The 15562-nt window shown below is 38.6% G+C and overlaps 1 protein-coding gene across 1 annotated transcript in view; it reads right to left on the bottom strand.

Moving 5' to 3' along the window:
* The window catches only part of PLXNA4 (plexin A4), a 774189-nt gene that overhangs the window by 658924 nt on the left and 99703 nt on the right, over window positions 1-15562 (bottom strand). Inside the window, exon 2 of the mRNA XM_088468696.1 lies at window positions 10793-12030. Within this exon, the coding sequence (XP_088324822.1) occupies window positions 10793-11968 (1176 nt within the window). The 5' untranslated portion in view covers window positions 11969-12030. The remainder of the gene's footprint in view (window positions 1-10792; window positions 12031-15562) is intronic.

Here is a 15562-nt window from a genome sequence, read left to right as displayed (position 1 = left end):
ATACAATATTTTAATAATTTTGTGCATTGAAACATCAGAAAGCAACAATGTCACTATGTCAGTCGTGCTAAAATTATTCCGTATTTTGCAATATTTGGATATGGGAGACTCAACCTGTACTATAATGAAGGGTGTTTGCTGATATTTGTACCATGGGGATGGTTGCCAGGGAAGGCTGAGCAAAATACAGATAAGCCTATAGGGGTTACATAGCTAAGAAATATACAGCTGCATCTTCTAAACAGTGAGTATTTTATTAGCTTTATAATTGAAAAATGGTTTGTCTTTGGTGGTAAATTATTTTATTGAGGTTCTGCATCCCCTTTAACAGCAATTACACTACCGTTCAAAAGCTTTAGAAGACTTTCAGCCAAATGCAAATATCTCAATGTCCTTATACCAGCCTTTTCAAGAATAAGAGCCATTCAGATATTGGTACTCACTGCTAGTTCCCAAAGCGGTTTCACACAGTGTGGTGTTCCAACAGAGCGCCCTGTTTGGTATGTGGAGATGTGGATTAAAGAGCCCGGGCTTGGGGAGATCCCTAGTATTTGCTGAGAGGCTTTTCTATTGCAAGTGGATAAACTGAAAATTTTGTGAGTTCACACAAGCATATGATCAAATCCTTCCAAAAAAGAATAAGGAATGGAAAGCACTGCTTTATACATTTTTCTACCAACCATATTAAATGGTCAATGATATAAGCAGACTGTGACTTTATATATGTGGTTTGGATCAAACACGGAGAAATATCCAGAGGAGTGTGGAGAAAAAATATTATTTTTTAATACAATACCTTTTATTTATTTTTTCACTGTACAGTTATCTATCTATTTTTTCTTGTAGCTTGAGATTGTCTGCTGAGATAGCTAATTGGTATTATCAGGATACTTTTAATCCATTTGTCACTCAGATTGACCCACATAAAAATGCAAACCCCCCTCATAGGGTTGGGGGTGATGGGTTAAACATTTTGTTAATATTAGAATACATTTTTTTTACTAGAGAACTACAGGTCCCAGCAAGCCATGTCATTCCCAATTTTAATGGCTGCAAATGAATGCTGGCATTTAGAGACCACAAGGCATGACTTTTCCTGACACAAATCTCTTCATTCTGATTGATAAGTAATGTATTCTTTCTAACCAATTTATTTCTTTTCAAACTATAAGACTGCTGTTACACAGGAGTGGTCTGCCCCCCCCCAAAAAAAACATTAGAAAGGTGCGGCGGATGCGAATAGTCAGGGGCTGTGCCTTATAGCAATAAGCTGCATGGCCCCTGCACTGTACGGGGGAGATGTAATGTGCGATCTTTAAGTTAAAAGACTACACATTACACCTCCTCCATGCAGTACAGGGGCTGTGCAGCCTATTGCTATAAAACACAGCACCTGACCATCAGCTGCCACTTCTCCAGTCCCTGCGCACCCAGCAACAGGTAAGAGAGAAGGAGGGGGGCGCAGGGGCGTCAGAACAATTTAATGTTGCCCCACCAACATAAAATCGTTCTAACGCCCCTGGTTAGGGTTCAAAAATGGCCATACACATAGGAATGACTGAATGTAGAAATGGATCACATTGCTGATTATTATCAATTAGCAAACCCACAAAGTTATGCTGATAGAATAGAATAAGTTGTACAGCACATACAAAACTAACTTTTATTAAAAATGAATACCTTCACAACTCATTTAAGTAGTATAAACAAGCCTTTAAATATGTAGTCTCTCGGCACAAGATCTGCAAGTCTCATGCTGGGTACACACTGTGCACGTCGGCCGTTGTGTACAGCCCATATGTCTCTGAACAATGTCATTCACAGACATATAACCTCGGCTGTGCAGCACAACCGATGGCAGATATATCTGCTCATCGTGCTGTGTGTACAGGCGGTCACAAGACCGCCCATACACTTTCAGCAGCAGCTGGCCAGAGGCAATGACGGTTGGTCAGTGTGTATAAACAACCATCATCTGCTGATTTATCTGCAAATCAGTAGATCTACAGATATATCTTTGCAGTGTATACCCACCTTCAGTCACACTCATTATTCGCTCCCATTCTCGGTTACATTACTTTTTATATACTTACACCCACTTTGTGGAATTCATTCCCTTGTACAACAAGACTGTCCCCCAGCCCTCACAACTTCAATCACTTTCTGAAAGCACACCTCTTTAGACAAGTGTATCAATTCGAGAACCACCTTCTTAACCTCCATAGCTTGTTCTCCTTGATACACCCGTGTTTATTTTCTTTCCATATTCAAACAACCAGAGACCTCCAAACCAACATTGTTGTAAGATCATATAGTTGTTTATTCATTATGTTAATTATCAGGGTCCGAACGGACTCCGATAATTAACATATTAACTCGATACGAGCGCCGGAGCAATTCATCATTGCTCCGGGTTGGAGACAGCTGAACCAAAGATCAGCTGTCTCCCTGAAGCGCTTCGTTGCTCCTTCGGAGCAGTGAAACTAGTGCGCCTGCCTAACCTACAGGTCACACATGTGCACAAAAGCCCTGGCACCCAGCGGAAAGAGGAAAGGAGCGGGTTGCAGGATCAAACGCCATCTAAAGATGGCGAATGCTCCCGCAGTCAAACTCTGAAAATATTGTATTTTAGGAGCTTGATGAATTCTGTCCCCATACTATTGTGTGGGGACAGCATGCCATTTCGGGAGAGAAAGGTAAGCAGGAGATGCTTTACCTTTTTGATGAATGGTCCGGACACTTAATTTCTACAATTGCAGGTGAAAACGTTCATTTTCATCTGCTTTTGTAGAAATTAAGTGATGATGAATAGGCCCCATAGTCTACTAAGCAGTTTTCACCATTCCGAATAGCCCAATATGTATTATGTGACAATTAACCTTTATACCTATTCTCACATAGAGAAGCAAAGCCTTTTAAAACTTTGGGGCTAATTCAGTTTAGGAAGGAATTGCAAAGCTGCACGCAGGCAGATTTGCTATTCTGTCCTTGCTTATATGCAAATGTACGACACCCCTTGCTGCATTTGCGATCCCTACTCTGTGAACGAGGTCGCAGGCTGGTATCACCATCGTGACCATCGGTCATGATGGTGGATGGCGCCGAGCCTCGGCCAGCTGAGTAAGCCTCAGCTTACTCAAGCTGGCTGGCTTGCGAGGCCAGGAAACTGCGTCCATGGACACAGCCCCTGGCCTCACCACTCCCAGAAAATGGGGAGGACACGCCCCCGTTTCCGGGACAGCCGGGCCATCCCCGCCCCTGCCCCTGCACCGCCCCTTAAATGCCTCTGCCTGTCAATCAGGCAGAGGCATAGCAGGGATTGCATGCGATCATGCATGACCCGTTCTGCACATTCGCATGTGCAGATTCCCGATAACCAGGAAACTGCAATAAGCATTGCACATACGTGAATCAGACCCTTTGTTTGTTATTACCTGCAGGTAAATTAACTAAGAGGTTGGTTTTCAGGGCCACCATTCCTGATATAGAAAATGGCATTATAAGATGCCATAAGAAATGGGGGGCAATACATCGCAGCCCTGGATGAGTCGTTCCAAACTCATATTTACAAACTATTTGAACCCACCTCTTGGTTTATACATAGACAATTGGATTCCAAGACCTCATAGGAGGAATTTTCAGGACTATATTTTTATAATTATAAAAAGAAATATACATACGTCTTAGACGTTGGGAATAAGCCATAAATAACGGAATACAAAATGTCTCCCCCCCTCCCTTATATGTCTCCATTTGTACTAAGCTTTTTATGTTAATTTTATTTCTACAATACTATTATTATATGTAAAACTGTTGTTTAGATAATACATTTTATGTGGAGTTGTTGCACATACAATTTCTGCAAGTTTTTGAAGATATGTATTATACCTCCATACATGTTCGAACATTTTCTTGTGAAATTCAATAAAATGTTTTTGAAAAAAAAAGAGGTTGTTTTTCAATCATGTCTGTTTCTGCACTATTTAAACTGCTAATGGATTCAGGTGAGAATTTAAGCTTGAAAAAGGCTATAGAGATAGCCGAAACGCGTTGCTGCTCCCTCTGTTTGGAACATCTGAGATTCTATCTGCCTCAGCGCCCAGCCGTTCATCCCCCACTACCACCTGGCAACCTGGCAGGTGACTAATACAAGCCTCTATTCACCGCAGCACCACGCGGCTCGAGCAGTGTGGAGATAGGAGCTGATTGAAACCAGCGCTGATACCAGTGAGCGCTGATCGCTGACATCCCATCCACGCTGCTGCAGGTGTCAAGGGCACGGGAGCCACCTGGCATACAGGGTTTTGCATCATCAAGCCATCTCCCTGCACAGTGACCGGACCGCAAATGTAGGTATATCATTTCATACAGGCTGCCATTGACTGTGCATTACTCACGTTCTTGTGCACTAGTCTGTTTATGTACAGAACTTTACACCAGATAGGCTGAAGGGACGCCTGCTTGCATGTCCAGCCATCCAGCCTGTTCAATTAACAATCTATGGTGACTGGCTATTCTCCAGTATTTGGGGTATTAATCTAAAGCTAGTGTGTGCTTTTGTGTGCAGAGTGAATCTCAAAGGAAATACCATTGAGTAAATTGCTACAGTAATAGCTGTATGGATACAATCTAACCACCCTTTGGAATATCCATTACCAATAGCTACATTAGCTCAGATACAGCTGTTTTATACGGGACATATTTTTAATTCCACCAACGCTCTGTGTTGGCTGTAGTTTCTATTTATATTGTTTTTTAATGTTGGATATTCACATCCTTACTCCAAGGAATATGTATTCCTATTGCATTATTGGCTAGGTTTTTCTGACAATAGACGCATGTAATGTATTTGCTATTAAAAATACCGTTTTCTGATATTATTTGTGTTTACTAGTGTCACCATACAAGTATAAGAGCGCAGTTATTCATGTTTTGTTTTTCAAAGCTGACGATTGTTGTCGATTCTGACAACGTAATTAATACAGCAATAATATAAAAAGCAAAAAACACCTGTTTTTTTGCATTTAATATTATTGCTGCAGCTTAGTTTTATTGCTTTACTGTACGTTGTGTCACTGGTTCTCTGTACACATTTTTTGTTTTAAGCTTGATTGATTTCTTTTCATTGCCTTTTAACCTACAAACTTAATTTTTAAAAAACAAACCTTCCTACTATTTTTATGCTAATCTTTTTCCATTCTTCTCGTGGCCTTTATTGCTTTTTTTCCCATCTTCCTTTATTTAACAACTTCACTATATTTCTGCAGCATTCTCGAAAACAGAAAAGGCTTGAATATAGTAATTTAATTGTCAAAACCTGATTTCTTGCTGGAAAAATAGGAACTGTGCACTTGTTGTACCATTTTTATGACCGACGCGTGATTCACTCGGACAAGGCATCATTAGAGAATACTGTTAGCAAGCAGAAAGGTGACACCTTCTCATCTTAAAACTCAACTCCCCGTTAAATTATATTATATGTATCTCTCTTCTGCAGAAGAATTTCCTATGTTTCCAACTGCTTTCAAAGCACTTTCTGTAGCTGCCTCTATTGCTTTCCATGCCTGACTAGTAAATGGAGTTGCATGTCTTATGTTGAAACAGAATAACAAGTATAATTCATATACTTTTGTTAATTTCACAGAATGTTGGCATAGTAGAGCTCTATAATGATTTAACTTGGCCTGCAATGATCCAAGCAGTATGTAAGAAACAGTAAAATGGGCAGGTGATGCCTAGGGTATAGTGGCATATATGTTACACAGCCAGCTGCTGATTTGGTTCCAGCTGAACCACTGTTGTCATAGCAACCGTCTGTCAAGTTAATAAATCCTTTAAAACACTTTTGTAACATGTGTAATGTGTCATAAGAATGGCATTACTTAACTAATCTGAGGCTAAAGAAGTTTGCTATCTTTTGGTTAGAGTAAGTTTATCTTATGCACATATGTTATTTGAATTTTTCTAGGTCGGGGGACACAAGACATGCCTCTCAAATCCCACACAAATGTTAATGTTAGGAAAATAGTGTTGGTGTAGAAGTTGTGTAGCCAAGAGATTGCAGTGAGTGTATTACAGCCACGGAGGACTGTGCCACTTGGCACAAAAAAGTTGTCAATTTAAAGTAGATAAATAATTCTATTAGGTATTAGGCCTATATAAATATGTAACTGTATGCTACATGTAAATGCATTACATTTAAATGATGCTACATTTGCACAACAATATATAACCTCTTTCCCATAATAATGTTGTCTATATACAAATGGCAAATTAACATTTTCTTAAATATTTGCCATTAAACGTTGATATCAAATTTAATGAATAAAATCACATAACTAATATCTTTAAAGTGCATTGTGTATGTATGGGTTAGAACATACAATCTTTTCTGGAACTATTACAGGCAACTTGCAGTGGAACCAATTTAGAGGCCTATTGAGAGCAGGAGATGAAGAGATTATCCAGATGTTACAGATTTAATCATTTTGGAATAACATTTACAGACAGGAACTTGGACCATAAGGGTTAAATCACTGGCTTTGTATATATCATTAATTACTTTGCAACATAAACCTTGTGAGTTTCCAGGTCTTATGGACAAAGAATGGACATTAATGAAAGTGAGAGATTCAACTGGGATTAACAGCAGTTTTATGTGTAACCTTTAATCTACCAGTGGGGACGGCTACACATTGCAAAGCAATACGTATTGACGTGGGACAATTACAATCCTACTCTGCTTTTAAAACCTGGTGGCATATCAGCACAATGTTCCACGCACAACTGAAGTGAGGGTGAATGGCTTTTCAATGATAATGGTTCAGAAAACTTAATGTAGGCACTCAATACATTTACTAACTAAGCAACCATTTTCTTTCAGTCTATAAAATGTTGGTACAAAATAAGCCAAATAATACAAAACTCTATACTCACATTAGTGGTTTATCATGCTATCAAACTGCACAGTGATGGAATATAGTATAGAGATGGCTGTAGCATCCAAAGTCAAAACTGCAGATTAATATTGTGGAGGGAGAGACAGACATTACCAATCTGATATCTGACAGATCACTTCCAATCCAACTTTATATCTGTAGCATTCATTATCCCACAAGGACTTTTATTTGAAAAAAAAATGCATTAAATAAGAAGTAAATGTGTTTTCTACACTCATGTCAAGGCTTATTTTAATACATTTATGATGCCAGCCTCATTTACCTTCCACTTACAGTGCATTACAGGTCATTATAATCATTGTCTGCATTCAACTTCCCATTTTTAGCGGCACATCGGTGTCTACGCAGATAGGAATATTAACATTTTCAGTGCTTCCTAGGATGTTTTGAAATAACAAATAGCTTTTTATCAAAGTGGTGCTGCGCTTACCCCTTCCATATTAGCACTTGAAATGTATGGACAGATATCTTTAGCACATCGTCAAATTGATGTGACCTTGATAACCCCAGGGAGACACAGAAGCCAGAGGTGATAATCTCATTACAGAGAAATTGACAGCAGATAAACTAAACAGAGTCCATCTTTTCCCTAAATAGCGATACCCCCTTACTGCCAGAGGGAACTGTCTGTAAGTGAATTTATGGTATCCTCACTCTCTTGGGAGTCTCAATATTCCAGTCAAGCAAAGGTAAATGTAATGCCTTCATTAAATGGACAATATCATTGGAAAATTAGCTTTGATTTCTTACTTAAGCATGTTTTATTCTGTAAATAAACCTCAAGCAAATGTCTGCTTGGTTTCATATATATTTCCATTTCAGCTTCCAATCTTTATATCCCCTGGCTTGCTTGTCAGTATCCATACTGATTGCTTTCCCTTTCTTTCCCTCTGTTTGTCTATTATAAGATTAAAAAGCATAAAAGTGGCTTTCAGCATGTGGGAGGTGCTCACCTATCTGCTTAGCGGTGTGGCCTGAAGATTAACATGAATAAATGACACGTCAGTCAGTGTCTATTGCTTTGTGAACAAAATATATTTCTGGCTTAAAATTGTTTCATTACCTGCAATATTTGAAACATAACATTCAAATATAATATACATGTCAGTGGTCTGTGTCATTAAATATGTCATCAGTAGTATAAAGGGGGCACCAACACGGTGAGTAGACAGATAAAATACCTGGAATGACAAGTGCTGTCACAGCCACTAGTATTCAGCTGACAGTGGCTTGTGTTTTAATTACATGGGCAATGTATGCAAATGCTTCTAAAAATAAAGCCCATTATATTCTATGGAGGAATATAGGGCCTGAATCAGCTTGGATCGCTATTGCGATAGTGTACGCAGACAGCCAATTGTTGCGTAATGAATGCGCATGCGTATGCATCATAGTGTCCATGTGCAAAGGCATCATTGTGATTGCACTGCGATCGCAGAGACCACTCAGACCCGTCGCAGAGGAAGTAAGCGTTTGGGGTGCAGACAAGGGGATGGTCTGCAAATCGCAGGCGTGCCAGTGCATTTGAACGCCGTTACAGGCGTGTGCATAAATTAGCCACTGTGATGGCATACGCAGCATGAGCTCTCACTGCGTACAGGAAGGTTAGCAATTTCTGAGTGTAATTGTGGGCGAGGCTCCAATGTTACCTGATGGTATTGATTTTTTCGCAGACTTGCAAGGTATTACAGATGTGTGTAAGGGGAAGTGGGCGTATTTATGATGCCCTGCGACATCATTGCGAATGCATTCATTAGCATATTTTTGCAGCGGGTATGCGTGCATAAGCACAGCTGCGATCGCAATAGTAATCCATAGTGAATCAGGCCCATAGTGCGCTGAGATTTTATCAAAACATAATATTGGCCCCATAATTTTTAACTATTATATTATCTGCATTATTATTATTTTTTTTTTTAATGATCATTTATTAGTAAATTGTCCACAATATTAAATAGATTAAATATTTGTGTACCCATAAATATATGTATTAATTGTTTTGTCCCCTTCATTAAGTATTATTAAAAGCGTAATACAGTATATATGTTGAACATGAATTCTTATTGGGCTCTAGCCAAGCAGATATCAGTCTTGCCAGTCAGAGCCATTTTGCTTGCAGTTTTTTTACAGTAATCTGAGACAAACTTCGTCGAACTTGGTCTTACAAACCTATCACACATGGCTGCATATCACTAGCAATTTGAATTTTCTACCTAGAAATTCAGCCTTTTGAAGGGACAACTGGACAACAACGCCTTTAAAGTACCCACTCCTTAAAATTAGCCCTCTATTTGTTCAGAACCATTTGCACAAATACTTTAATATTGCTGTTTTTCCATTGCATCTTGGTTGTTTTTTAGAACCTGTTAGTTCCATTTCACTGCATTCAGAGCAATGTCACTATACATGGAAATATCCATTGACCTCTATGTGAGCGCAGAAATTCAAGAATAATTATTGGATTATGGTTGTGTAAAAGAGAAGTGAAGTAGCACATGGGAACTGTTTTATTAGTTGAAACTTTATTATTTCAAATATGTGTGTTATTTAATTTTTAAACTATATTTCTATAATGGGAATATGCCTTAGACTGAGACCGTGTACCCAATATACTGGGACCCAGTGTTTCTCCACTACCCCGTGTGGAAAAGCCCCAGAGCTTTTAAGCGCAAGTCTCTGACAGGGAGAAGCCTGCTCATTGTTTAGCTGTCCCTTCTCCTTCATAAAGGCTCCTGCCCTATACTGACCCACAGTGTGGGTTTCCCTTGTATCACATGTTTGATCCAACCTTTTGTAGCTTGATACTGGTTTCCACTTTAAAAGGGTGAGCCCAAGCTTATAGGACCTCATTCAGAGGCGGTCGTTAGTTGCAAGCGGTCGCCCTGAATCAGGGCGGCCGCTTGCATCCTGAACGACCACCTCCTTGTCGATCGTTAAGCTGTGGGTTACCACCCACAGCTTAACAACCGACCAGGTTGATGGTCGTGATGGTGATTGCAATGCGATACAGGTATATGATAATGGTAACCATTTGCATCTTGTTTGTTTCATTTCAAAGCTTTTGTGGTGGTGAACAGAGGCCAAAATATGAAAATTCTGGTAATGTCCCAATATTTATGTACCTGACTGTATATATTTATATATATATATATATATATATATATATATATATACATACAACCTCCACAAGGTGCAGCACTCCAGTTTCAAATAAGCTCTCGCACAGAAATGGGTGATTGGCAATGTTTCAGTGCCTATGCATTTGTGGCACTTTCGTCAGAAAGAGATAGATAGATAGATAGATAGATAGATAGATAGATAGATAGATAGATAGATAGATAGATAGATAGATAGATAGATAGACAGACAGACAGATAGACAGGCAGACACTGAGTGGCCAAATTATTATGACCATCAGATATTTCATTAAAGTACATTTGTAATAAGCAGTGTGAGGAGTTGTATTACTTCTGCCAAATAAACAGACATTTGCATGGAAAGCAGGGCTTTTTAGGAGGTTTTGATTAAAAATGTCCTGTCCATTGACGGCAAAAGAGGGTAAACAAACAAACAAGATGGTATTCGTAAAGGTATTCAACTCCTCAAATAGGGTATTGAAGTACTGTCAGTAATAATTATTCAGGTGCCATGTCTACCTGATTACAGCCTGAGTGATCTATAAACAAAATAATATCTTACCCAGGCTTCAAATGAATTGTATAGAGAACTTTAAATACATTTTGTGGACTACTACTGACATATATATTTTACATATTTCTTACTTATATACATGTACAGTTACTTAAAACAAATCAATAAACAATATTACTTACTGCATTGCTGCAACGAATGTCCTTCACTTTAAGCCATGCAAGATCTAAAGTGCCTTCTCCCTTGTAGCAAGACTGTAGTCTTTCTTTAATTCGATCATTGATTTGTTTGAGAACAAATACACATAAGGCAGATTCATCCAGTGATTTCATTCGCCTCTTCTGCCCTTTAGAGAAAATGGTAAATAGAACATCATCACCAGGTTTGATTCCTAATGATTTAGCAAGTATTGATCCAGCTTTGGATAAATAAGCTGCCTGAAGAAGCCTGTATTCCACACCATTCTTCTCACATCCAATGGGAACCTCAACATAAGAGTTAAAAGCTGTGTCTTCTTTGCATAAACGTACTAACTTAGATGTATAGACCTGCTCTTTAGTGGTAGAACCAGGTGGAGATGTCATCTCTGGTTGCAGTGTCAAGAAGTAAACGTAGTTACCACTGCTAAAACCATATATGTAGTAGATATCAAAGTCTGGAATAACATTAAAAGTATCTGAGGGTATCTTTATCATTGATGCCACAAATTCATCATGGAAAACATATGCAAACATCCCATCAGCTTCCGAGTTCCTTGTAAGTTTTCTGCTAGAAATGGTGGGGAAATATTCAGGTTTACCATCAACTGATGTGGCAATAAACAATTTATCATCAAGATTGTTGTTTGAAACAATGACTCCAAAAACAGAGCCACTCTCGTTGACTCCTGACAAGTAATGTTCTTTCTTATGGAAAGGCTCACCAAGTTTAAAGAGGTCCTCAAGCCTGAGAAGCTTGCAAATACCTTGATAAAGGCTTCCACAGGCAATTAACCTATTTTCTTTGTAGTCTATTAGCAGCATTTTGTTTACGTTGTTGGTATTCACCAATGGTTCATTGCAAGGCTGAACTATCCTAGGAGGGTAACACTTTGGGTTGTCTTCATCTGGTCCAGTTTGATGGGTCAGTAAAACCTTTAAGTCTTCAGAAAGTTTATAGATTCTGTTAATAGCTCCTAGGTAGATATGCCCAGTCCTTTCATCAACTACCAAGTGGTTAAAAGTCCAGTCAGCTTGTTCAGCATAGAAAGTGGTAAAATGGGTTTTTTGCTGGGAAGTTTTTGGGGAGATAGTCGACACTGTGGTTAATAGCGTAAATTGGGCAATTGCACAAATCCAGCTCCATCTCACAGATGCCATATTTGTAACCAAATGTTTTATTTTGTGTGATCTTCACGATAATAAGTCTGCTCCTTTTTGTCCTGCCAAGAAATAAGAGTGTATTTCAATAAATGTGTCAAAACGAATACAACAGCTTTTGACACTCGGTAATCCCTTCTGCCAAAGATTATTTTTTTCTCTTAATTTCTCAAAACTATACTTTGGTTATTGCTACATTTAGAATAAAAGTTAAGTTAAATATATCTTTAGCTATAAGAACAATACATGAAATGTGAAGGTATTATCAGGAAAAGGGTCAAAAATCCATATTTATCAACATAATTACAGTGCAGAAGTGTTGTAGGTATTGATCACTTTCACATCATCATAATTAAATTAGCAACATGCATTCACTTTTAATAAACTCAGGAGAACAAGGGAATATGCAAGTGATAATGCGTAATAGTGCGTAATACTATACATTTTAAAAAGGAATTGCTACACCTTTTCATTTTGTACTCCCTTTCCTCAAACTAAAGCTGAGTACACACCTGCAGATAAATTCTGCAGATCCGACAAATGACCTGACAGAGTGATTATCGCATCGGTGGACATCAGTACACACTGAGCATATTTTAGCTCAGTGTGTAATGTCTGCAGATGTCTTCACTGGTATCGGGAGGTCGGGAACGAGATAGTGTTTGCAGCACATCAGATCCCAACCTCCCGATCTGACTCTTGCAGTAGCATTTGCAGCTGTTTACCGGCTAATGCTCCTGCATACACTATACAACTATCAGACCGATCATACAATTATCGGCTGATCGGCCCAATAGTTGTATAGTGCGCACCCGGCTTTCGGGGAGATTTATTAAATCTTGGAGAGAGATAAAGTGTAGAAGTTGTCCATAGTAACCAATCAGGTTCTAACTATCATTTTTCTAGCACAGCCTGTAAAATGACAGTTAAAAGCCGATTGATTGGTACTTTATCTCTCTACACTTTATCTTCCTCTAAAATGCAACAAATCACACCCGAGAACTTCCAATACAGAGCCCTCCACTTTGTGTAACCATACAGCTTCCTCTAATTATAATGTTTCCTATTAGCCCATCATTCTCAAGACAACTTCAGGATCAGATATACCAGGTTCTTAAAGTACCTCTACAGCAAAAATCCAAGCTGATTTATATGAAAACAACTATCAATAAAAAGAACAGAGTATATGAAGATATCAGGGGCTCCTAGGTAGTTAATGTATTTTATCTAAAAGTTTGGGGACCTTCTTTTCCTAGAGAAAGGAGAGTGAAGCTAAGGGAAGTTACTTTAATCAAATGTACATTACTAATTAGCAAGTTGTCTATTTCTGTGGAAAAATGTAACAAATGGCTTTAATTAAGATAATTGGTACAAACACTGCTCTTAATGATATAATTATACTCTTTAGCCATAATTTAAAAGACATTTTTGTAAATTAGAAAATGGTCATTATTGCTGTTACTATATCCTATTATTAGTGACTAGGGGATCTATTTATCAGTAAATTGAAAGGCCCATAAGATTTTAACTTGCTGCCATTTGTGGGAAAAAACCCAAAATCTGTCAGAGCAATTCATCATTGTGCTGCTGCCAGGACAGCTGCTCTGAAAAGTAGTTGTCCCGCGAATCCCTAACACGAGCACATTTGTCGCTAAAAGTAACAGCGAAAGTTTACACAGCTGTGTTACTGCACATGCGCACCCTTAAGTCACACATGTGCAATGCAAGGGTTAGGGGAGGCGGAAGTATCCAAATGGATCCCCCTTCACATTCTGGATCATCTTCCTATAGGAATAAGCACGACTAGCGGGCTAACACCATGTTAGTTCACACAGTAATGCTTAGTTTAGCTTGACGAATTGTATCAATTTGATGTCCCCATACTAGAGTATGGGGACTGCGTGGAACACATTGGGTCTATAATGTACGCAGGATATATCCGTGAACATGTTTAATAAAGCTTAATGGCGCAGCAGATGTTGATGTGGGGTCTATTTCTCAAGAGTTGGCGCTAACTAACAATCTGTATCAAAACAGATTCAGTAATGCAAAAATGTACTGATCAGAAGGGATTTCTCTCCTACAGAGGCAGTGTCACAGTAAAATAAGTACGTAGACAGTAGTTTGACTTAGCAAAGATGAAGCAAAGCCTTCCTGGCTTTGCAGGTCTCCCACTGTGGGAAATAGGGTAATGCCATCTCCAGATGCAATTACCCAGTGATAAAAACCACTAAAAGGGTGAGCACTGGAGAAACCTCTAATTTCTCAAGTTCTATCATTTTGATAAATTGAGAGAATGTGAGCATAGTCCTTTCACTGGTGAAAACACAGGAAAAATTACTTTTCTAAGCTTCATAAATAAACCCCTAAAAGTTGTTATTATAAACTGTCACTGAAACTATTAGTCAATATTTAACATAATAGAAATGTTCTATTACAATATACAGTGGAAAACACTAAACATAATAATAATAATCAAAAAGCATTAATTTACTGTTTTGTGCGAAGATATATCCTCTCATTGGACAAATACCAAGTGCAGACGGTTTCAGTTGTGTAATAAAGATCTCAGCAAACTTATTAACCTTTCTTCTCTTGATAGAGATGGTACATTATTAAGGAACCAGATGGTAACATTGCTAGATGTAACAGATCACGAAAGATTAATAACCTCAGTTGCCAGGCAACTCTAGACAGATGCTATGGGCATTGGGGTGAAAGGGTTAGAGTGCCATTCTAAGGCTATGTATCACTGCAAGGATCCCTGTAGCATTGTTATTGCGCAGTTAAAACATCCCTCTTTTCCATAAGGTTAGTCTGTTCCCTGGGTTTCTATGTGTCAAGAATGGCTGTGGGTCAGTAGAGGGGTCCCGAGTGGGGCCTGTAAAACCACATCATGTAAAGTGGAGGTCACACTTTGAAGAGACAGTTCCCTAAGCAACAAATGTCAGAGTTTTAAATCACTGAAGAAATACAGTAGTAAAACCCTGAAAACAAGCAGTGACACCAGGACAAGTTTAGCCTTATGCTACTTGCTGTACTTAAAAAGAAACAGAAACAGTTATAATCTGGCTAGACATTATTTCTAGCGACAGTACAGTGAGTTGTGATTTACTTGATATTAGTAACTGTATTCAAGCTCATGGAAGACACATTATTACTCACAATGCAAAATATTTTTTAAAAAATGACATAAAGATGTAATGCAACCATTTTTCAGGAGGATACTGTAAAACCTACCCAAGATACTGCTATATTTAAAAAAAAAAAAATCATTCAATCACATCCGGGAAACTGAAGCTATTCAGTATGGGAAATAAAAACGTTGATGCTAAAGACACCAAACATTGATTGTATCCAGTTTGCATTTGGAAGCGGCAATGCCAGAAAGTGCCCAGCTGTTCCTGGGAAAGCACACTGAGGATCGGTTTCAGATCACTTCCAGCGAGCAATAGAGACGGAGCTTAGTGGCTCTGCCAGAGGACACCTAAGGCAAGAGCTATGAAGTAAATAAAACCCAGCAGTATGCCTACTGCTAATCTGCCAGTACATTATAGTGTTTATTTTCACCCTCTGCTTGCATAGCTATGTAGT

This window comes from Taudactylus pleione, unplaced genomic scaffold, assembly GCF_031769625.1.
Source record: "Taudactylus pleione unplaced genomic scaffold, aTauple2 ptg000086l, whole genome shotgun sequence".
Classification (NCBI taxonomy): domain Eukaryota; kingdom Metazoa; phylum Chordata; class Amphibia; order Anura; family Myobatrachidae; genus Taudactylus; species Taudactylus pleione.
Note: the sequence above shows the minus strand (reverse complement) of the source record. Positions and strands in the feature narration are given on the sequence as shown.